The sequence below is a fragment of the Carya illinoinensis genome, chromosome 4 (assembly GCF_018687715.1).
Source record: "Carya illinoinensis cultivar Pawnee chromosome 4, C.illinoinensisPawnee_v1, whole genome shotgun sequence".
Classification (NCBI taxonomy): Eukaryota; Viridiplantae; Streptophyta; class Magnoliopsida; order Fagales; family Juglandaceae; genus Carya; species Carya illinoinensis.
The window spans coordinates 22,098-46,347 of NC_056755.1; the positions used below are offsets into that span (position 1 = coordinate 22,098).

Here is a 24,250-nt window from a genome sequence, read left to right on the forward strand (position 1 = left end):
ATCCTATTGAACGGTTTTTTAAAAAACTTAAAGGATCTATGGGGAATAAGGCTCGTCCAAAAGGATCGATCGCAGAGTCATACATTCATAATGAGTGGCATACATTTTGCTCAATGTATTTTCGTAGGGTTGATACTAGATTTACGAAACCAGATCGAAATTATAAAGGTGGACAAATGGAAGTTTCGTCAGCATTTATCGTGTTTTCTCAGAAAGTACGTCCCATAGGTGCACAAGGGGGCTATGACCTATGTGGGCAAGAGTTTGAAAGAGCTCGATAGTATGTCTTGAATAACTATGTAGAGATTGAACACTATTTGAGGTTAGTGATGATCATCTAATTTAATAGTATTTTTAAGTGCATTTATAATAATATAGTATATATTGATACAAATTAATAGTTCACATTAACATACATAGGAAACGTATACAACTACTTCGCATGAATGGTGTGACTGAAGTAGAAAAGACACACGAAAAAGAATTTACCTCGTGGTTTGAACATACGATATTACTAAAAAAAGCATGCACAATTACTTTGAACATCATAAATATTTGAATGTCACCATATTTATGTATGATATTGATATAACTATAATAATATTTATTTATGTATGTTGCATCGAAATATAGTAAACATTCAGGTGAAATCTCACCAGAAGTATATACTTTGGTCCGTCTAAGCAGGCCATCCAATATTTAGGATGTTTGGTGCGTAGATATAGATTTCATACAGCAGACAGAGAACGATATAGCAAAATTCAAAATTGTGGGGTCGTAATCGAATGAAGCCATGGGGTTGATAATATCGATTTTTACGGAATTGTGAAAGATATCATAGCGTTAAAGTATGTGGGGATATATGGTCTGGTTATTTAAATGTAATTAGTGGGATGTCTCAAATCCTAGGTTGGGAGTGCGTAAGGATCAATATTTTGTAAATGTCAATACATCTCGCAAATGGTATGAAGACGATCATTTCGTTCTCGCTTGCCAAGCAAATCAAGTTTTTTATTTAGATGATCCAGAGTACGGAAATCCAAGGCGGGTAGTCGAGAAGTTTGCACCAAGAAATATATATGATTATATTCCAAAAGCAGACAAACCACATGAAGAAGTTGATAGTCCAAACCATGAAGAAGCATATCAAGAAAATGAATCAAGTATCAATCTATTTGTTGATCTAAACCAATATGACATGGTCCCATTGCGCAGAGAAGATGTTTAACCTGAAGTAATTGAAGGTGAAATATTGAAAGAACATGAATCAACTGAAGTGTCTACTGAGGATGAGAGCGACTGGTCCAACAAAACTAATACTGAATTATTTTTAAATAGATATTTGTGTATGTATAATTTCTATAAAAATATGAAATCTATCTTGTTCGAATAATAATTTATTATAATTTCAAACATATATGCCTCCGAAACGCAAAAGAACACGTGAGTCATCCTCACCACTTACTAACTCTTCGTGTGGTTCAGCTGCCAACAATGATGGGTCAATATCACCAAAACCAGAATAAGGTATTTTATCACTGTATATCTTTCAAATAAAATAATTTAATTAAAATATATGCTTTAATTATTATATATATACCTGTTGTAAACCAGTGCCGAGTTAGAGGCATTACGAGGGGTGTCTGCATAGAGGAAGTACGGAAAGTGAGTAAAATTAAAGTTGATATACCTGATGATCACACCGGCAGCTCCGGGGATTTTACAACTTGGCTTAATTCTTATGATGGTATCCTTACTCACACGTATGCACTGATGGCTACATCCTTCTGGTCTAAAGTTCCCCAAGATGTGAAAGACCACATAAAAAATCGTTGCTTGGTAATAAGTTACTTTGTATAACTTGTTAATTTAAATAACTTTTGAAATTATACTGATTATTTATAATTTTTTGAAGGACGAGTTTGAATTAAATTTTGGCCGGCGAGAGGATCAACTAACGATTGAGGAACTGATATCAAATGCATTCCGGAGGTATAAAGGTCGATGCCATGCACACTATCATAAGTTCAGTACTATGACAGAGGCGAGTCAAAATTCATTCCAAGCAATGCTACCAAACGAATGGGAGAAAGTTTGTGATCTGTTTGAAGATCCTGCATATCAGATAATTTCAATGCTAACTTTTTTTAATAATATATGATAGGTGTATTAAACATAAAATTATAATACTTTTTTTTAGCAACAGAGTACGGTGAACAAAGCAAATAGATCAGATTTAACGATACACCATCATGCGGGTTCTCGATCTTTTCATCGCTTGTAAAAAAATGGTTAGTTATTCTAATCCCCATTAAATATTAACATATATACTTTTCTGATTTAAATTTTGATATTGATTTTCATTTTGCAGCAAGAATAAAGTCCTACTGACTATAATCTGACTCAATTATATGCTAAAGCACATAAAAATTATGATGGTGCTTGGAGCAATCCTGAGGCAGAGGCAAATTATGTAAGTTTAAGTTTATTTAATTCCATTGTCTAAAGATATTTTTGTTACCTATACTAATTTTAATTTTTTTTTTTTGTAGGACAAGATGATATCTCTTAAAGAAACTGTTGCGGATCCATCTGATTAATCATCTCTCAACGTTGTTCAAATATTTTCTCAAGTTCTTGGATCACATTCTGGATATTTGAGGGGTTTAGGACGTTGCGTGAAGTCATCCTCAACGTCATCATCCTCTTCTAAAACTAGATCGAATGACGACAAGACTAAAGAATTAGATGAAGCTGCACTTGAGATAGAACGATTGAGGTCGAAGGAAAAAGAATTGCTAACCCAATTAGATCAAACAGCAAATTTAGAGACAAAATTAGAAAAGAGGCTACAATTAAATAACCAAAAAATGTTCGAACAATTCTAATCAATGATGTCTCAAAACTCTATGCCACCACAATCATAATTCATTTAATTTTTTTTAATTGCCTTTATTTATGATGTTCGTAAACATTTGAATAATAGATGTATATATGATTACAATTTGTGTAATATTAGTATGTTCTTTTTAATTAAATTTCATTCTGTTTGACCAATACTGTTCGAACTTTAAATAACTGATTCAAATGGTAAATTACCATTTATGCATACATTTGAACAAAAATAGACCCATTTGAACCAAAAAAAAAAAACTCATTCGAACGTATCGGGAAATACATTCCGTACGTTTGTTCGAACAATTAAATATTTATTTAAATAACGTTATTTTTCAAAACTCCGTTCGAACAGAAGATTTTCAAAAAAAGATTGTCTGTTAGAACGGTTAATATTTTTCTTGAAACAAAAATCACTTAAAAATATGTTGGTTAGAACGAAAAGGATCAGATATAGTTATTGGTTCGAATTAACATTTCATGTTATTCAAACAAAAGTGTAAGTTCAAACAGAAATTTTTTCATTCGAACTTGATTCTGAGACGACATTTTTGTCTCAAAAAAAAATTATGTTCAAACCGTTTCGACTGGTTCCGCCCAATTTTATCCCTAAAAATACTTTTTTGAGATGAAAATCAATTTTTGTCTCTACAAAAAGTTTTTGAAACGGTCTTTCTGAGACAAAATAAAGATAAAAAAATTTTGTCTCCAAAAACTTTTAGGGACAAAATTTGGATTTTTTGAGACTCAAAAAACCAATTATGTTGTAGTGCAAACACATACTATTATATTGGAACAAATTTATCATCATTCGAATCAACAATAAGCCGTTCCAACAAAGTTTGTGGGACTATCTGTTTCACGGCCTCTATTCTGCTAGTAATATGTCGTCTACTTGGTTGAATTGGACATTTTGATTATTATCCAAAAGACGACAAACGTCATATGTAATAGATTTTTTTTTTTTTTTTTAAATACAGGGGGGGGGTTTCAAACAACCGGGTCATGTGTAATAGAATTGAATCACAAGTACGGATTGCTCCCAAATTCATGCAAGTACCAACAAACACTTATATTAGCGATCGATTTATTTTTTTGCTAAGCACAAACTTACAAAAACTTACGAAGATAGTATTTTTGAAATTGAATATATATATATATATATATATATGTATAGTATAGAGTCGAAAATTCAACCAAAGTCGCATTTTCAATTCGGTTAACCTTTGGATCCAGGAAGAGGGATTAGTCGCCTCACTAGCTTATCTTTTAAATCTGAATCAAGTTGCTCGAACGTGGCATCAGCAATGCTCACCATCCCTGGATTCTGGCTATTAAACACTGAGAACATAGTAGCGAAATCAAATCCAACATTGAAGCAAAAGTGGAGCAGGCCCCGGGGAAACACAAATACATCACCTTCTTTAAGAAGTTTTTGGAACAGTTTGCTTCCAGAGTCGATAAATCCGACAATAACAACGCCTTTGTTGACAAATAGCATCTCAGAAGCTCTTGGGTGGGAATGGGCCAAAACCAGACCATCCACGTCTAGGTCAGTTCTAGCAATTGAGAGGCCAAGTGTATTCAGGCCTGGAAAATCTGCAGCAGTGACAATGGTCACTGAGGAATGATAAAAGTTGTCTGTATTGCCGATTTGGTTCAGATTTGAGGTCTTGAAATCCGAAGCACTAACGTTGGCTGGATTCTTGCAAGTGAAGCCATTGATGAAGACTGTTTGTTTTCCTGTTGTAGACGTTGGGCAAGTGTCATGAAGGTTATCGTAATCTTGTACGGAAATTCTGGTGCAAAAACAGATAAAAAACAAAAAGACAATGTGGAAGGGAAGAGAAGAATTCATGTTTGGTTGCTGTTGTGAAGTTAAGACGGACTTCTTTGGTCTTTATATTTTTGTATGTATACGTAATGCTTTTGAGGTGGCTTAGAGTTCACTACTGGATTTGCAATGGATTATGTTCTTAGAAGCACATTGCTTTAAAGAAAGATTATTTTTCCTTGTGCTTGAAAAAAAGTCTATGAGGGACCACATGTAGTTCATGTCATTCTTTTCAAAATCATTTTGGTAATATTTACTAAACCGGCTCAGTCTTCCTTGCGATTACAGCAAAGGAAAAACGTTGCCCAAAGAAAAAGGAAAGCAAAATGCCTATGCCAGCTCGTTAAAGCTACTTCTTTAAAATTTTCCTAAATCTTCAAATAAAATAATACGTTTTGAAATATTTATTTTAGTTTTGATTTTGATTTGTTGTGTTTGAATTTTTTTTTTAAATACTATTTTATTGATAAGTTGTAAATAAAACGTAAATAGGTTGTACAAGAATATTACTTAACAACCCGACGTTCTTGGGAGCCAATATCTTATACCCATAAGACCCCTTATCTTATTTCTGCGAAATAAGGAAAAATTATAGGATTGGGGGCTTACCCAACTCCAAACAACAGGAAGACGATCCTGCATTAGAATTAAACTTCGTAAATATATTTCGTTTAACATTCAGCTCACAATAAAAGTCAAACGGTATGTAAATTCTAGATTGCTAATGCAGACATGGATATTTCGGTTAAAAATTTTATTTTGATACAACGTCCCAACAAAAAATACTCTCCTCTTTCAATTATGTGACAAGTATATACAATACTACAACATATCACAATTTTGAGGCGAGGAATTCTGGATAAGTGGTATAATAATGGACCCTAAACAAATTAAGAGTTAAAAAAAAATAAACTTCTGGCGGAGATCAAGACTTGTTGATACTCCTATTACAGGTTATCTGAGAACCCTGCGCTTTTGTCGGTCATTTTTGCAGCTTCTTCATCCAGCGAGATCTTAGTCCAACCGGAATTTCTTAAGGACATAATCTTGGCCCGGTCAAACCTACTTCCTCTAAAGCCCGTTATCTTTGATGACACCATGGGCATCACAAGAACTGCGGATGCATTGATTGAATCTTCCCCAATACCTAGTGACAATGCACAAGCACTCTGCAAGAGCACGAGATAAAAAGTCAAATAGCTAATTCTCAAGTCACATATTAATCATTCAAAAAGATGCGTTCATGCCAATTAGCAGCACCTTTGCCTTGGCTATTATATCTGTAATCTTCATCAGCACTACTTGCACAAATGATCTCGTGTCTTTACTATGTGCATCTTCAGATGGCTCAACCAGCCTAAAACCAGATAAATACACGTCATACATTAGTGAAAAGCACAGTTCAAAACATCTAAAATTTGCACAATAAATGAACGGATATCCAATAACGAAACACTACTTTTTGATAAGTTACAATATTGAAACATTACTACAACAGAAACTATTGAAATACTAGAGTGCAGATTTGTCTTTTCTTTTCTTTTCTCCTTCCTTTTTTTTTTTTTTTTTTTTTTTTTGATAACCAGTAGAGTACAGAATCATATACTGTTAGACTTCACTTTTTCAGTGTTATTATTTAAGACAAACTGTCCCTATTTTACGTTTTTGCAACATGGATGCAAGAAAGCAAAAGTATCTTAATGATAGTTTGACAACCTTGAATTAGGTAAGATCAGTTATATAAGTCATTATGCTCTCATTCTCCTCTATTTCAAACCCATAACAAATATAGATCGTTGGAAAACCAAAGGTTCCATCAATTCACAGAATGTTTCTGCAGGTCAAATAAAGCATCATACCTATCCACTTCTGTTGAAATGCTTGAAGACACCACAGAAACTAAAGATGAATTATCTTTGCCGTCACTACCTGCTAAATTTTCAGAATTAAGTCCCCCCATCTTTACTTTTCTAGATTAAAATCAACAACTACCACGACCATATAACCTTTTGATTCATCAGGTGCCAGCAAAGAAATGCCTATGAAGACAGACATCATTCCAAGTATGAACATTGTTGTCCTTAGTGCATCAAATACCTGTTTGGGGGAACAGATGATAAAGAATGCAATAAATCTTTAATCATAACTTTTATTTTTGATAAGTAAAAAAAAAAAAAAAAGCCCATACAAAGACATCAATTGCCGGTACTTTATGTCTATATGGATCACTCATCTAATGGGGCATTCTCCACAGTCAAACTGATGGAAGCTGATTTAGCATGCATGAAGTATGCCATTCAAAAATAGGTATTACAATTTCTCAAATGAAAGATATATAACCAAGGAAACAGGTTTCCTATGGAGTCATTTCAGAGATGTCTCAGGATGAAATTCAATTCATGGAGAGAGGAAGATGAGGCATAATGAGCACTCCCAAGAATACCACCAATCAGAATGTTAAGTTTTAAAAACATCAACAAAACATAAATATCTGACTTTCACACACACACACACACACAAGTTGAGCATGGCTCATTGTTCAAGCACATAAGCTAATTTAGAGAGAGACAGAGACAGAGACAGAGAGAGACAGAGAGAACCTGATATTCTTGAAAGTATATGAATCCTGTACAAATGGAGAAGAAAGTCCAAGCAATCTGAAACATGGGAACAATAAGAATTGCATCGAACAGAGACAATCCTTCATTTAACCTTGTCATCTGCATTAGTTGGAGAAACAGAGTGTGTGAATTCATCTAGAAGTTGGATGCAACAAACGTCTAAATAAATTTGACCCACTAAAACATTTTGAAAACAAAGAGGGAAAAAAGGAGTGCTGTTATAGTTTTTACCCAGAATCCAGCTGTACTAAGAAATAAAAGAAGCATGGAGTACGTGAACCAGCCGTGTAATTGATAACCACTATACATCGCCAATCGTAACAGATTAGAACTGAAAAGAGAAAGAATTCGAGTTAGAAAAAAAGGAACTGCACAATTTTATTAGTCGTCTCAGAAGGGCGATTATGTCCAAGGTAACTGACTTACAGAGATTTTGCAAATAATACTGAGCATGATCCTACAGCACCTGAAACTATAGCATAGGAAAAAGGAAGCAGCATATGCCAAAATGGTCTAAGATCATGCCCAGAAACAGTAAGCATAAGCTCTCCTCTCCTGTATTCAACATGTTGATCATAAAAAGGGTAGATGCTTGGTGACATTTGGATCAATTAAATCAATAAAGATACATAACAACAGTGGAGCAGTCAGCTCTCAAGTGCTCACCGGTAGATGGAGTGATGTAAGGCAACAATGACGATCAAAATCAGACAGTAAAGAAGGAATGAAATGTTGCTGTATTTCTCCGCCAACTGTTCTGGTGTATAAACTGAAATGGAGAAATATAGCCAGACTTCAATTCCTTTATTTTTCTGCCAACACTATCTGATGTATGTGTGATGTCCTTCGACGCTCCTTTTTCCCTCCTCTTCTTTTTCTATCTTTTCTATCCATTCTTGAATATTTATGGCAGTTACTTCTTACCATGGTTAGAAGCACAAAAAAGATAACATTATCTATTCAAACTTAACTTAGTCAAGTTACCAGTGGAAGCAGGAAACTTCCATATTTTTCCTGTTCGAATAAATAACACTGCATCTAAAACCATAAGCTTTTACTTTTAGTTTATGATCTAAAATTCGCCATTTATCAATTGAGTAAGTTCATCGTTATACATAAGGTTTACTTCCAACTAATACAGCTTAGGCCACCACTATTACAGTATAGTCTTTAACGATTAAGACAGATATAGATTGTTTGCTAATGGAACATCAGCCAGAACGTGTTTCTTGTTTTAAAATATAGCATGAATACACCTCAACTTTTCCTTTTTTTTTGGGCTCTCTCTCAATGTGGTAGAGATTTGCAATTAGTTTGAGGGACGTTTTGGGTTCTTGATGAGCATACTAAATATAATCTTCCCAAAAACATTAAAATAAATTGAGTAGATCAACTTGAGTACAGATGAGAGAGATCATCAGGCCCATTAAGGTAGGGTTAAACTAGCTAATTTGTGCTCGAACCAATTTTCGGGCAAAATGTTGGATCATATAACATAGCTTCCTGGGTATAACACACATCTTGCAACAGTAATGCTCAAGTACTTGACACTAATTAATTAAAAAAATGTCGGTCAGAAAATATATGTGGCATAGGGCAGAATGCATTAATTAAAGAGACAGATGTCTCAAAAGCGAGTAACATACCAGGTGACTGATGGTTGCCAAAGGCAACGAGAAAAATGTTTCCTAGGACAATAAAAGCAGTGGCAACAAGTATACTGTAAAAGGAACAACATTAATAAGATCGAGATTAAATAGCATAATAATGCGACGTGCTGTGTGCTCATTCTGAAAGTAAGTCCTCACTTCAGATTTTTACATACTTGACAGTGACCATTTTGTTCAGCACAAAATAAGCAAATGCAATATTGGACACAAATTGAATAGATCCCAGGGCCGCAAGAAGAGACTGCATCAGAAGGGAAAAAATTAGAAAGAATAGAGAATTCTAGTTGTCAAACACAATTATACTTTTGAACCTCACAAAACATGTACTGGTCACTGAAAAAAAGTAAAATCAATTCATGTAGTTTGTAAATCACTACAATTTTTAAGACAATGAGACGAGGATTTTTTATGGGTAGTCAAAAATTTTATTGACAAGAACAATAAGAATAGCCCATGAAAATTTTTTATAAGCACATGGAGCGTACACAAGGGAAAGCACCAAATTAAGAAATAGAAGCAAATACAAGGAAATCACAGAAGCTTAGTCCATGAAAATCTATAACAATTTCCCAAAGCAATAAAGTATTGAAGAAAAAACTTTGAAGTTTATTCATTGTCCATTCATGGGAGCCATCTTTCTTACTGCCGTGGTTTGGGACTGCCATATCAGTATCTCCAATTTGCAAGAACGTCTACCAACCTTATAGATAATGGGATCACCTTGTCTCGACCTACAAAAGCTACTACAGAAATCTGCTGGGGTGTCATTCACCGAGATAGAAAAATGGACTGTGAAGATACAATGCACTATCCAAGAGTGCCATTTCTCCCCAAATTCACATCTCGCAGGCAGATAATGCAGGAAGTCCCAATTAACATGATTGTAGGCCTACTCCATATATAGCTTGCAAGGCACCCCTAGTTTAGGCCTACTATCCAGGCATTCATTGACAATAAGGAACGACTCTAGTATTTGTCTACCTCTAACATACGCATTCTAGAGCTTCAACATAATCTTCTTCATTACTGCACTCAGCAGATTAGCAACAACTTTGAGAGGACGATAACCTTTAACATCCATATCCCCGATTGATTTAGGAATGAGTGCTATAAAAGTGGCACTTAAGGTTTTTTCAAAAGCATAGTTTGAAAAAAAAAACTCTGGAAATACCTTCATGATATCATCTTTTAACACATCCCAACAAGATTGAAAGAACGCCAGAGTAAATCCATCCAGGCATGCTGTTGCGTCACTAAGCCACACTTCTTATCACTCAGGAAACCTTCATCTCTAAAGCACCTCTCATTCCTCTCTAACCATGTGCACCACGTGATACACAACGGAATCATCTTCCACACTGCCGCCACTTGAGGACAGCCTTGAAGCTCCTTCCAACAAGCCATAAATCCACCACCCACGGAGGCATTACCCAAGCAATATCCATTCTTCTAAAAATTTCATTCCATAACCCCCTCATGACCTCACAATGCAATAGCAAGTGATCTATAGATTCTCCCTTTTTTTGCACAAACAGCACCAATCCATCACTATGATTCCCCTCTTTCTCAGATTGTCCGTATTCAAGATCTTCCAAGAGCAGCAGTCCATACAAAAAAAAAAAGCTACCTTAGTAGGTTCCCGTGATCTCCAAATCTTCTTTCATGGAAATGATACATGGCCTTGGGTTGACAAAATCTTGTAGTAGGTCCTAACTGTACATTTTTTACTACCATTAGCCCTCCATTGCAACCTATCCTCTTGAGCCGTATTATTTCCCATGGAATAGAGCAACCTGAAGAAATTAGACACAGCCTGCAATTCCCAATCATGAATATTCCCCTGATAAGATCTATGGGAGAATACTCTCATATCTGCAACAGAGGCCACTCTGTTAGCTGCGATACTATAGAGTGCTGGAAATGCTCTGTATAAAGCACACTCTCCACACCAGACATCATGCCAAAACCTGATTTTGGAACCATCTCCCACCACCAATCGTATGTGACTTTCGGAGCCTACCAACCCCCCCTAATAAATTTCCATAAGCCCACACCATGTCTCCCCCTTACTTCCTTGGAGCACCAGCCTCCCCATGCACTCTCATGTCTAGAATCAATAATCTCCTTCCATAGTGTGTTCCCCTCTAAGTGGTACTTCCATAACCATTTACCCAATAAAGCTTTATTGAACGTTCGCAAATTGCATATCCCCAAGCCTCCATTTGGAATAGGAGAACAATATGATCCTTGATCTCACCTATTGATCCAAGGATACTACACCATCAACTATAAGCATCTAAATAGCATTGTTCCTCCTATGCAAGTTAGCCACTCGATGCAAAATTTTGTGCAGTTATCTCCCTCGCTCCATGATAACCCTCACATTAAATTAACCCTTTCCAGTTTTGAGGATGAATTCTTAATTGCTATAGTTCAGAAAGTGCTTTATCCTCTTTCACACCTCCGAATTCACACATTGCCAATTTCTCCACCACTCTTATCCCACATAGCAAAACTCCACCAGCTGCCCCTTTGGATGGGAAATACTAAATAGGTTCACACCAAATGATGGCACCCCATAAACTCCAAATATTGCTTCTAGAGATCATTTCTAGCTTTGTTTCCTACAAACAAACAATATCTACCTTCCAATGCATTGTAACATTTCAAATTAGAATCTTGGCTATCATAAGATATCCAACACAACCCTCCCCCTAGTTCTACCATGACTTTAACTTCCCTCTCTTGCAATGTAATAAATAGACCAAGTACTCCATTCCTTGCTCAATTTGGTTAGAGAGTCTACCCCTAGATGGGAAGATCTCGCCTCAATGGCAATGAGTAAACGCATCCACAAATTGAACTTCCAGTCCCTCACACAATATCCCCACACAATTTTGAATCTCCTTCACTTTTTGTAATACCCATTCCAATGACATTTCTTTCAAAGATAAAATAAAATTTTATTAAATCAAATGAATGAGCGTAGCCTAAAGACACAAGAGGCATACAAGAAGAAACACCTAGATAGAGTTAGGTGCTTGATAGAGAAACAAGAAAATCATGAAAGTTAGCACCATTGAAATCAATGACCTAAGAATAAAGTATTGCCAAAAGAATCTTTTGAGATCTTCCAAAGAGCTTTCTCTATCTTCAAAGCTTTGGTTATTCCCATGCTAATGACATATCTAAGTTGTATTTTCATTTTTAGGACAAAGAATTTAGACAGATATGATCCTCCCCTACATTTGCATCTCCACCTTGCTGGCTCCACTTAATAACATTACTTGGGTCCACCATGACCCCATGAGAAATATGTTCCCCTCCTCTAGTCACCAATGACCACCCAAAGCCTTTGGTCTTGTCACTAACAGTTGTTAAATATAGAACCATCTATCCTCTTCACAACATGATCAAAAGCCAATGTCACATCACCAATGTCCCCCTACATCCCACTCGTGACCTCCTCCGAAAGCCCACACCCCCCAAGAGTAATTTGGTGTGTATACAACCAATTCTTCAAAAGCTCAAAGCTCTCTAAAGTGGGTTTCATATTCGAGAGCAGAGTATAATAGGCTTGGGGTGCTTGACAACTTGAAATAAGTCTAAGTATCATTACCTCAATTTTCTCCATCTTTGGCAAAGGTACTAATGATGATACTCTAGCAGGAGGCGAATTACCAATCCTTTCTATGTCACCCATGACTGAGGCAGTGCTACTGTCAGCATCATTGCGAGAAGACCTGATGTAGAACCTGTTTCAAAAATCGAAGACCCAAAATACCATTTAACCTACCACTTAGAGGTCGACCTGGTAGTGTTTGTTGTTGGGCCAAGTCCAGTTTTATGTTTTCCTTTCTCGAGCTTATTGGGTTTAAGCCCATATCTCTCTCTTAGACCTATTGTTCTTTCTTTTAGCATAACCTATTGGCTCCTTCATCATTTGTTGCACCGGTTTGTTGTATCCAAGCTCGAATCCACCAGCCTCAATGAACAGATTACAACTCCTTACTTATTAAAAAAAAAATTAAAAAAAAAAAAAAACAGATTACAACTCCTTTCATTTCCATCAACCAATTTTGCAAACTTTTAGAACATTGTTCCCTTCCCTTTCTACTATGTTGGCTTCCAAAACACCGTCACCATCCTTTCTTGTAACATACGAACCTAGAATAGGACTTAAGATTAATTTAGTTAGTATTTATTTATTTATTTATTTATTTATTTATTTATATATAATTATTATGTTTATTATTTTATTTATTTCATTTTATTATTTACTTCTTCTTTTTTTATCGGTTTCTTATTATTTTTTTTTTTTCAAATGGGATAACAGACCAGATTAAATAGAGTTTTTAGCTCATAAGGTAGTTTCCCCTTATCTTGGTTCCTCTGTTGTTATCGGATGAGTTTCAATTTTAAAACAAAAAAAAAGATTCCTATATTAGAACCAACACTCAAACCAGACCCTATCTAATCTCCTGCAGACCCACGTAAATAAGAAACTCTTTCCTTCATAAAATCCCACGTTACACTCTGGTTCATCACACAAAAAGAAAATAAATAAATCTAGTTTACACGGGATGGAGAAAACTCACGCATAGGCTTACTTTCCTGCACCCTCAGCCAACCACCCCCAGGACGCCAGAGAACCACCATTAGCCACAGAACTCACCGGCCAGTTCATCTCCAACAAACCCACTTCCTCCGGTAAGCCACTGCCATCGCACTCACTCTCCTCCCTCTCTGCTTCTTTTCAGTTTCAGCATATCTCACTCTAACTCCTTCCTTTCTCTCACTTTGTTGCATCACCCTACCCAGAGAAGACCCATTACGTCGCCGGTCACACCCAGCCACCAGTGTCTTCGTCGCAGCTGGTCCCTTCCCTCGGTGAGTTGTTTTTCTGTCACACAAGGCTCCTCTCAGGAGCCTCTGTTTTCAGTTTCTGCCCATGTGTTTTCCACACACAGGGCTTCAATCATCTGAAGCTAAAACAGGCCTTTGGGCCTTGGGGCCCATTCGGCCTAGAGCCTTTTTATTTTACAAAATGCCCAGTGGGCCATACCATGTATTGGACTCAACTTTTCTTTTAAAAAACTGTTAGATTTTAAGTGGGCTGATTCTTTGTGTACTGAAACTATTTTAGTAACTTTGGATTATTTTCTTTAGTTGGGACTGGGGCTGACTTGCAGATCAGACCAAGTTTTACAATTTACTTTTATTAGAGTATATTTAAGGATTTAAAGTATGTCTTAAACTATATTTTAATGAATACTATGGAACCTATTATTTTTAATCAATTTTCTCATTGACTGGTCAGATCGGATTGTGTAAATTATTATGTTATATTTTTAAATATAAAAACCAAGGAATATTTTATGAGTTTTAAATAATATTATATATTTATTATTTTAGTATGGCTGAATAATTGTTGAATTAATTTATGGCATGATTCTTAGTACTTAGAATGCTATGATATATTTTCCTAGAAATATTAGTGACAATTAGCATCTCGTATAGGTAACGCGCTACAAGTTGAAAATCAGGAAACAGTGCTAAGAGGTAAATAGTATGATCATATATATGCATGTGTATTGTAAATATTATTGTTATGTATGAAAATACGATGTGCTTATGATGGTTATATATGCTATGCTAAGAGCCAAGTCAAGGTTAGATTCCTTTCATGATCTTTGATGGATTATAACATGATACTTGTATGTATGGTTTTGTTGCTTGATGAATTAAATATTATTAAAAAGTCATGTATGCCATGTAATGTTTTTTTCTTTTCTGATAAGTAAAATATTTTATATATCAAAAGGAGTAACACATATGCCATGTAATGTTCACGTAGTATTCAAGTCATGTATGCCATGTTCATGTAGTACTAGATCATGTATGCCATGAAATGTCATAAAATGTTTAAATCATGTTAGGCCATGTCATGTTATGCTATACCATGTACAAGAATATATCATATTATGCCATATCATGTACAAGAATATGTCATGTACAAGAATATGTCATGCTAGAAAAGTCCATGAAGTCCAAGAAAGTTCTCATGCATTAAGAAAGATAAACATTTTAAGGTAACACGGACCCAAGCGTGTTTACCACAAGTTATGCTAAGACAGTACCATGGACTCAAGCGTGGTTACCACAAGTTAAGTGAAACACGGACTCAAGCGTGTCTCACTCCATGTCATGCAAGTTAAGTAAAACACGGACTCAAGCATGTTTTACTCCATGTTACGCAAGTTAAGTAAAACACGGACCCAAGCGTATTTCACTCCATGTTATGCAAGATAAGTGAAACATGGACTCAAGCGTGTTTTACTCTAGGCCATGCAAGTTAAGTGAAACACAAACTCAAGCGTGTTTCACTCAATGTTATGCAAGTTAAGTAAAACACGGATTCAAGCGTGTTTCACCATATGATACATTAAAATCAAGATAAACAAATTATTCAAAGTTAAGTGAAACATGAACTCAAGCGTGTTTCACTACATGATAAGTTATAGGGTGCCATAGACTCAAGCATGATTCACCATATGATACATTAAAATCAAGATAAACAAATTATTCATGCATTCACGTTACATGTTTGCCATGATTATGTATTTTTCTACTCATGTTAATGGTATATAGACATGCTATGTAAATTGTGACGATATATGCATGTATTAAATTAAGTTATAATTATGAGAATCTATGAATGTTATATGTAAGTTATGAAGAGGCTTTAAAAATTAAGTTTATGCTAAGCTAAATAATATTTTATGTTATGATGTGCTATTTACTGAGTATTCGACTCATTTTTGTTGTTGTTTGTCTTTCTGTTTTTCTTCTATGTTTTATTGCCACAAATGGTGATTATGATGACGCGGAGCTGGATGGCCAAGAGTAGTTCTAGTATAAAGACTTAGAGAGGAATAAGTGTCAATTACACAATGATTAGCTTTCTTTTATGTCATTTCAATAACTAATCTTGTTTAAGACTGGCTTATGTTTTACCTTATTTTCAGTTTCAAGTTCCAAAGACTATTTATGTTCTTTTCAATTAAGTTTTTTTTTTTCAATAAATGAGGTATTTCAGAATATTGAGTCTCTTTACCAGGCATTATATCATGTATGTTAGTAACGTCTCTATCCTACGGGAATGGGGTGTTACATTTATTGCATGAACTTTGGTTTGTGAACAATAGGAGGGTCAAACTTCCGCAACATTGGCTAGTGTGTATACTCGATGGATATTTCCCTCACGTTACTACCCATTTATCCCCTTCTATGATTTTGGGTCACTTAGAGTTGTCCCAATCCAACCAATGTTAGCACTTCATTAACAGGTTTGCCCCTGTTAGGCAACCACCAACTTTCTTATCCATAGCCCAAGATTTCCAAAACACCTTTATCACCTTTATTATTGATGGCATGCAAGCTGGTTGCCAAATTTGTGCCTGATGCTAAAACCAATTTGACATTCATGCCCAATACTAGAACGGAGACTTTATGCAGCTCCTCAACAAAGCTTTTCCAGCCACTCTTTAATGGCTCAAGAAAGGCTCAGCCACATTTAGGCTATACTCCAGAAGGACTAGTCAAGTTTACAATTAGAGTACATTGGAATCATTATAAAAGGTTTGAACTTCTCCCTCCCAAGCAATTTGGGATTGCATTCACCATCCATCTACACACAAACCGGGGTATTACAATCACCCCCTTAAATCCCAAACATACTTGTCAAACAGCCCATGTAGAAGGACCGCTCAAGCCCCACATTTCGGGTTGGATCTAACTTTGAAACCATTTGTAATGCCCCAAAAAAAGTTCAAGCCACGTCCAGCCCTATGCTTCAAAAAGACTAGTCAAAGTTACAACTAGGGCACCTCATAATAATTATAAAGGGGTTGAACTTCTCCCATACAAGTAATGTGGCTCCCATTCACCACATTCGTATACATAATTCAGGATATTGCACCCTCCTCTCCAACTCTTCCAATATAACAAATTAACAATGAATCCATGCCTCCCTCCACCATCATATTCTTTTTTTGATAAGTAAGAAAAATTTATTGGTCCTCATAAATAGGCAAGGCCCCAAGTACACATGCAATATACCACAATCATATTCTTCCAGTGCCATATAGCGATCATATCCATTAGAGCATCATGGCACGATGAAGGCTTTGTTTCTATGCGTGGGTTTTGACAAACTCCTTTCTTCTCGTCGATTGGGCACAGTCTTCCACCATAGCTGCAAACCTCCCACACTAGTTCGACCAAAGTACGCATCCTTCACCACCTTCCTACTCTCGTTGATGCATAAAGCATAAGCAACCTCCACCAAGAACTCAAACGGATTCAAAACTACCACCAATTTTTCGCAAGTCCCATAACGTAAACACAAACCAGGACACTAATAATGACACTCTTTCTGGAAGAGAGAAAGGAGGAGAGAAGAGTTATCTCTAATGAAAATCACCAGAAATAGCCATTGAGAGAGGAGAGAAGAGAGAAAAGAGAGGCAGAGAAAAATATATAATCAGTACTGACCTGAGCGGCATATCCAAAGGAAATGAAATTAAGGCAATTTCCAAGAAGGAAAAATAAAATTCCTGCAAAATAAGAATTTCTGTATCTTTTCATACTGAAAGCACAGAAAAAAAAAAAAAAAAAAAAAAAAAAAAAAAAAAAAAAAACCATACAGAATTAAGAGGATTGACACTAGATTTTACCAACTCTCCAAGTGTGAAAGTATATAATAGGCTTCAAAGGCAGCTTTCCGCTTGTTCCATCACTTTCTAGCACAGAATGCCTCTCTCTCTACAAGTATATACTCAGACAATCAATAGGTTACAACATAGTGCAAAGAATAATACAATGGTGGAAAATCCTTACCTCGTTATGACCTAATTTAAGAAGGTTGGTTCCAAAGTTGATAGCAATGCTTCCAAAGAGGTTAATGAAGGCTCCAATGATCCACTCCCCCATGGTTTAAAAGTTGTGAAGCCGTGAAGGAGATCCCACAAGCAGTACAAAACCGAATCAGCAGCTTCCCTTTAGTGAATATGAACCATCATCACATTCGAGTGAAAGAAATGCTAAAAAGCTGATGCTTAGTCACGCACGAATTGATTAGGCCACAGAGTTCTTTTATAAGCTAGCATCTGGATATGAATTGCAATGATATTGCGGGTGATTTTGCCAGAACAGGATTATGTATTTCTGAAAAAAATTAGGACGTTTCCAAAGATTGCACAACGATTGCTAGAAATAATCCCACATAATCCTCATCCCATATCAATTAACATTAAATGGAATCAAGATGCAGCCGTATGATTGAAAGCTAGAGCCACAGCCGCAGTTATCCCAAAGATGTGACCACAGATTAGACGGCAGCAGTAATATTGAGGTGAGATGGTTACACGAAAGAAATTTAAGGAGAAAAAGACTTGAAATTATTGGATTGATGATTATGGAAACAAAAGGAGAGAAAAGAGGAACCAAAATAGTTTGCTAATTGAGATGAGATCCTATAGTAGCACCAATGGTAGAAAGCAAGAAACAAAGGACAGCTCAATCCAGATCAATCATGTCAGGATATAGCACATCGATTCAAGGGGGCATCAAACGAATAAACCACAGTAAAACAAAGAAAGAAACTATTTTTGTATATTAGAAATACCCAGAAAAATCTTAAGAAGGAAAGAAAAAGAAACGGTAAGGAGGAGTTTCGGAGCTTTACCTTTACCTTCAGAAAACGTATCGATGGAGGAAACAGAAGAAGGGGTTTGAATTTTTTTTTTTTTTTTTTTTTTTTTTTCCCGAAGAACCGATATTTCAAGCGTCCCACCAGATCCACAGGGGCTGAGGAAGAACAATAATCGGGATTTTAATTAAAATACAAAGAAAAATGTCAATGATGCGTACATGCGCTCTTTCGTCCGAAAGTAATCGGGTATGCACGAACGTGGACAGGAGACGAATTAGAGAGGAAGGGAGGTTCTGTAGTCAATAGCAGAGAGAACGTGATACTTTCGAATTTTGCAGGAACAGTCTTCGTTTACCGAACCCCAATGCCGCCGTACTGCTGTGCATTAAGACTCAGGTCGTCGTGGGACCAGGATTCCAATTTCCAAATTTGTGGTCGCCGGGGAGGCGTGTGCATTTGCAAATTCGTTTGATTATTAGCGAAGATAACTAATGTTTGTAAATCCGTTTGATTATTAGCAATGTACAATTATTAGAAAAGATAATAATGTTTTATTTTTTGTAAAGTTCTACTGCATCTTTCGTATAGTTGGTAGGTAAAATTTAATTTGAGAAATATTTGATATTTCAACTTATTTTGTAAATCAACTCAGACGTCGTAATCACTTGTTAATAGGCTATTATAATTTTAAAATGAAAATTTTTATTATAAGTTAGTGTAGAGAATTCAAAATTTAAATCACCGTCGTTTTGACCTTGGGTTATGTTTTTAAAATAAAAAATAAAAAATTGGTTCCAAGGCCTTGTGACTATTAGCTTCGAGGTACCAATTTTCCACTGTTCATTCATTTTCATCAACAGCTTAATTTTTTCATTTTTGACTGATTAATTTCATTGATTTGGATACCGGGCACATATATATAATAACTCATATAAAGTGGTGCTTTTAATTTCGACTTTTTACTTTCCATGTTTCAGCTTTAATTATTAAAGTCTTTCTATCATCAAAATGGTACTGATCCATTAAAAATGACTAATGACACACACAGCAAACCTTTTTATAACTATTTATACAACAATATTTTTAAATGAGAGTATTTTATAAAATTATGTTACTTTTATAAGTTATGTTATCAAAATGCTCCTCATTTAAAATATAGTTGCGTAAAATATTAAATAAAAAATTGTGTAATAATAATAAGAAGAAGAAAAATAATAGAAAAACCTATAATTGTTTTAAAAATCAAATCAAATGTTTTAGAAAAATTATGAAATATATAAACAAAAATTTGAGAAATTTAAGAAATAAAATAAGTGGAATATTAACACATCAGCTTATATGTAAAAAAACTCTATTTTAAATGAAGAGTTTAGAATAACAAGTAGCGTAACTTTTTTAAACAGTTGATTTGGAAGACTTTCACATTATCAATGTGTTTGATGTATAAAAAGTAGGACTTGTAAACAAATTATTTTCTTAATAAATGAGAAAAATTAGGACAGGATGACGGATCACACCTAACAAAACCCAAAGAGGCAACCCAAATAGTGTCTGCTTTTCAATTCTCTATTTTTTTCTTTTTCTTTTTTTCATATCATTTCATATAAGAAATTGTTACTTTCAAAATATAAGCACCACTCAACAACGGTGGTCACTCGATAGCGGGCTGATTGAAGTTCAAAGCCACTCTGTTGTCCAGATGACTAACATAAAATGGGAGATAAATTGAGTTATATTTAAAAAAAATTATAATTATAAATCAAATATATAATATAAAATATAAACAAAATGCGAAACAGTAATAAATATAAAGAGTAAGGGTAAGAGAGAAGTAAACTCAGTATGTTAACGAGATTCGGCCCCACTGCCTACGTCCTCACCTCAAGCTACCCCTTGAGAATTCTCAAATTCACTATTCAACCTCCTTCAGGTGGAGATAGAAACCTATTACACCTTTGAACAACACCGCTACAAAGAATCCGTGTAGAACACTCTCTACACTTGCAATCACCTTACACGTGGTGATTCAACTATTCCCCGTATAGAATACTTTCTACACGCACAAGGGTTATACACACCCTTTTTCTGATACAAAAGTTGATAGTGGGTAGGTTATCAGAAAACACTCCTCAATGAGTGAAATAAGAACAATACAGCGTAAACTATATCTCTCAAAATGAACAAGGATTACGGCTCAATGCTTAGAGAAGAGAGAATGAAAGTTTTGAATGAATGTTGTATGCTCTTGGTGTTGTGAATGTGAAGCTCTCAAATGATCTATTTATAGGCATATGAGACTTCATAATCAAATTTAAAAAGATTCATATGTCAAAGACAACATCATTCACTTTTTCAAAAAATTCAAATAAAATGTTCTTCTTTTTCAATTGTCAAAGACAACATCATTCACTTTTTTAAAAAAATCAAACCTAATCTTTTACTTTTGACATATGACAAAATGAGCACACTTTCCTTTTCAAAAAATTCAAACCTAATCTTTTACTTTTTGCATATGACAAAATGAGCACACTTTACTTTTCAAAATTTTCAAACAAAATCATCTACCTTTTGTATAAGTCACTTTTGAAAATATTCAAATAAAACATGCACATGTGAAAGATGACAATCAATCATCTTTAATATTTTCAAAATTCAACCCTTTAATCAAGGCATGCACATGCAAAAGATGACAATCAATCATCTTTCAAAATTTTCAAATTTAATTTTCAAAAATATTCATGCACATGTGAAAAATGTATTTTAATGCTTTATGATAAAATATTAATTTTGAACATTAATTCTAATTTCGAATTTTAAGAGATTTACAACATTACTCTGACTTAAATTGTTAAACTTGTTTTCTTCTTACTCATGTTTGGTTCTTTGATGTGCTTGACTCCATTGTGTGGATAACTTGAGCTTGAAACTCCTTTATTCTTTGAATTCATTTGTTATCATGAAAATCTATGTGTAGATTTATAATCACATAAAATTTAAAATCTTGGATTCAACACACTCAAATTGAGTCAGCATGACGGTGCTTAGATCATGTAACACATCCCAAAGGGGTTAAGGGATAATCTCATTTCGAGGGTGAGTACCTCCGGAAAGAAGAAAAAAATTGAACTTTCTTTACAGTTTGGATGATCATTCCAAAGCAAAGTTGTTCAGTACATATAACCTACGTAATGGGCCTAGGCTTAAAAGCAACAAGAAGATAATAAAGCACAGTCTGCAGCTAGTCAAGACTACGGGCCTAAGCCCACTATTAATACAACGTAAAGTCCAACTAATAATCTAAAGGCTCAAATGTAAGATTAAAAAAAAAAAAAAAAGGATAATTGAGGCTCATAGGGCCTCATGGAATGTGCACTTCAAGCTGGGTTGTTACATTGTTGTTCCCTTCAAACAACATATCCTCAAGGTTGGGAGCACTGATGCAATTCAGTGACTCAATCTTTGTAACTGACTTTCCAAGATATGATTTAGCAATTTCAACATAAATTCCTCCACAAATTCCTCTTCAAAGAGGCCGTAAACAATGTTCCCTTCAGTGTAAATTGGATGAAAGGATATTAAGGCAAGAACCATGTCAAAGTCATATGATACCATGATGTCCTCAGATAATCCTTTGCCACAGAAAACCATGGCTTGTATTTTACAGCTAAATTTGATATAATTAACCTTGGAAGACCCAACCCAAATAAATGAAAACAACGCCGTTTCTTTTTTATGCCACGTTGGATGCAAGGCCGCAGCGAGGACGCGAGACGGTTGTCCACAGCATTTTATCATTATAATTTTTTCAAATTTTCACATAAAATAAAATAAACTATTCAAAATTTTCAAATCTTAAAATAAAAATAATATTAAAAAATATTTTAACAATATTTTATTTAACTTTCAACTTTTATCTCAACTCATCTCATCTTATATGCGAAAACAAACGAGACAGGTTTCGTTTGGATACAAGAAATGTTTCATCTCATCTCATCTTATTATTACAATTTTTCTAAATTCTCACACAAAATATAATAAACAATTCAACTTTTTCAAATTTTAAAATAATAATAATATTAAAAAATAATGTTCTAATAATATTTTATTTAACTTTCATCTCAACTCATTTAATCTCAACTCACTATGCAAACGACACATTTAGATTTACTTTCTTAAGACTTGTTTGGACATTTACAATATTTGAAAATATCTGTGAATAGTAATAAAATGATTTGGATTAAAATGTTTTATTGGATTTTGAGAAATAAGAGAGAAAAAATTGAATACAAATATTATAAATTTAAAAAATTGTTTGAATATAAATTTTTAATTGGATGTTTGAAATTGAAAAATATTTTATATTTGAGTGGTGTTTAGGAATAAAATATTTAAAAATATCTTAGTATACCTGAAAAATATTTGTATTCTCAAACAATGTTAAACCTTCACTAAAATACCCAAAATATAGTTTTAAGTGACCATTGGATGTGTTCTCTTTTTCTTCAACATGAGCATTCTAAGCCCCTTTTTTTTCATGTTGTATTCGGTCTATGCCCAAAATAACCATGAATGTGCGAATTCAATCATATCTCATGCAAAGAACTAATCACAATTAACAAGATACCACAAAGTTGTATTATCACTTATCTCATTAAGGAAAAAAGTTGAGTAATTAATATAAAACCATAAACTCAACATAATGCAACCAAAGTGAAAACAAAAAAAAACAAAAACAAAAAAAAAAAAAAAAAAAAAAACAAAAACAAAAATAGATAACATTTACCAAAGATACATTGGTAAATGGGCGTCCAAAAACACTATATTTTTTTATTGGCAATGGATGTCTAAAAACAATTTTCGAACTAATCGAGAATGCACAAGCTCTTGACAATAATTTTCCACAAGTTCATTTTAGATAATTTTAAAAAAAAAAAAATCTAATTTGATGACTTTTAGAAATTATTTGCACCTAATTAAAGGCTCGAGCATTAAGACGTATTAAGAGCATATCAAGAGCATACCATCAAAATTAAAGCTCTTGACACTTGAGTCAAACCCTAAATTAACGAAGTAATCTTATACAATTGGATTGGATAAATGATGAAGCTTTCACACTAAGACCATTGAGATATGATATCAAATCATTATTGAAAGTCCAAATATTCAACTTAAGCAAAAAGAAAATACGGCCTAAACAAAATAAGGTAAAATTTCCAGCAACCATTTCAACTTTCACCAAGACATTAATGGCTCATTTGGGGATGGAGATGTTTGGATAGTGAGTTGAAATGAGATTAGTTGAGATAAAAATTGAAAGTTGAATAAAATATTATTAAAATATTATTTTTTAATATTATTATTATTTTAGAATTTGAAAAAATTAAATTGTTAATTGTATTTTGTGTGGGAATTTAAAAAAATTGTAATAATTAAATGAGATGAAAATTTTTTTTGCATCCAAACCTAACCTAGACGAAACACAAACCATCTCAAATATTTTGGTACAGTTAAAAAG

At 34.3% G+C, this 24,250-nt stretch overlaps 2 protein-coding genes across 6 annotated transcripts; both read right to left on the minus strand.

Annotated features, from left to right (window-relative positions):
- Positions 1-3,942: 3,942 nt before the first annotated feature.
- LOC122308505 (germin-like protein subfamily 3 member 4) lies at positions 3,943-4,790 on the minus strand. Its single transcript, XM_043121866.1, has one exon. It carries the CDS (start codon positions 4,751-4,753, stop codon positions 4,115-4,117), a length of 639 nt encoding a protein of 212 aa, XP_042977800.1. The 5' UTR covers positions 4,754-4,790; the 3' UTR covers positions 3,943-4,114.
- Positions 4,791-5,468: 678 nt separating this feature from the next.
- LOC122308503 (probable magnesium transporter NIPA8) lies at positions 5,469-19,181 on the minus strand. 5 transcript variants are annotated; one of them, XM_043121864.1, is made up of 14 exons: positions 18,775-19,181; positions 17,922-18,080; positions 17,759-17,846; positions 17,577-17,638; positions 9,176-9,261; positions 8,997-9,070; positions 8,017-8,119; positions 7,777-7,905; positions 7,582-7,681; positions 7,330-7,449; positions 6,736-6,826; positions 6,589-6,658; positions 5,990-6,086; positions 5,469-5,898 (listed from the first exon to the last, which is right to left on the minus strand). In XM_043121864.1, exons 2-14 carry the CDS (start codon positions 18,012-18,014, stop codon positions 5,677-5,679), a joined length of 1,335 nt encoding a protein of 444 aa, XP_042977798.1. In that variant the 5' UTR covers positions 18,015-18,080; positions 18,775-19,181; the 3' UTR covers positions 5,469-5,676. The 5 variants fall into 5 exon arrangements, with proteins under 5 accessions (XP_042977798.1, XP_042977797.1, XP_042977795.1 ...); XM_043121863.1 differs by having other exon boundaries at positions 17,922-18,190; positions 18,769-19,181; XM_043121861.1 differs by having other exon boundaries at positions 18,769-19,180.
- Between the last annotated feature and the right edge of the window lie 5,069 nt (positions 19,182-24,250).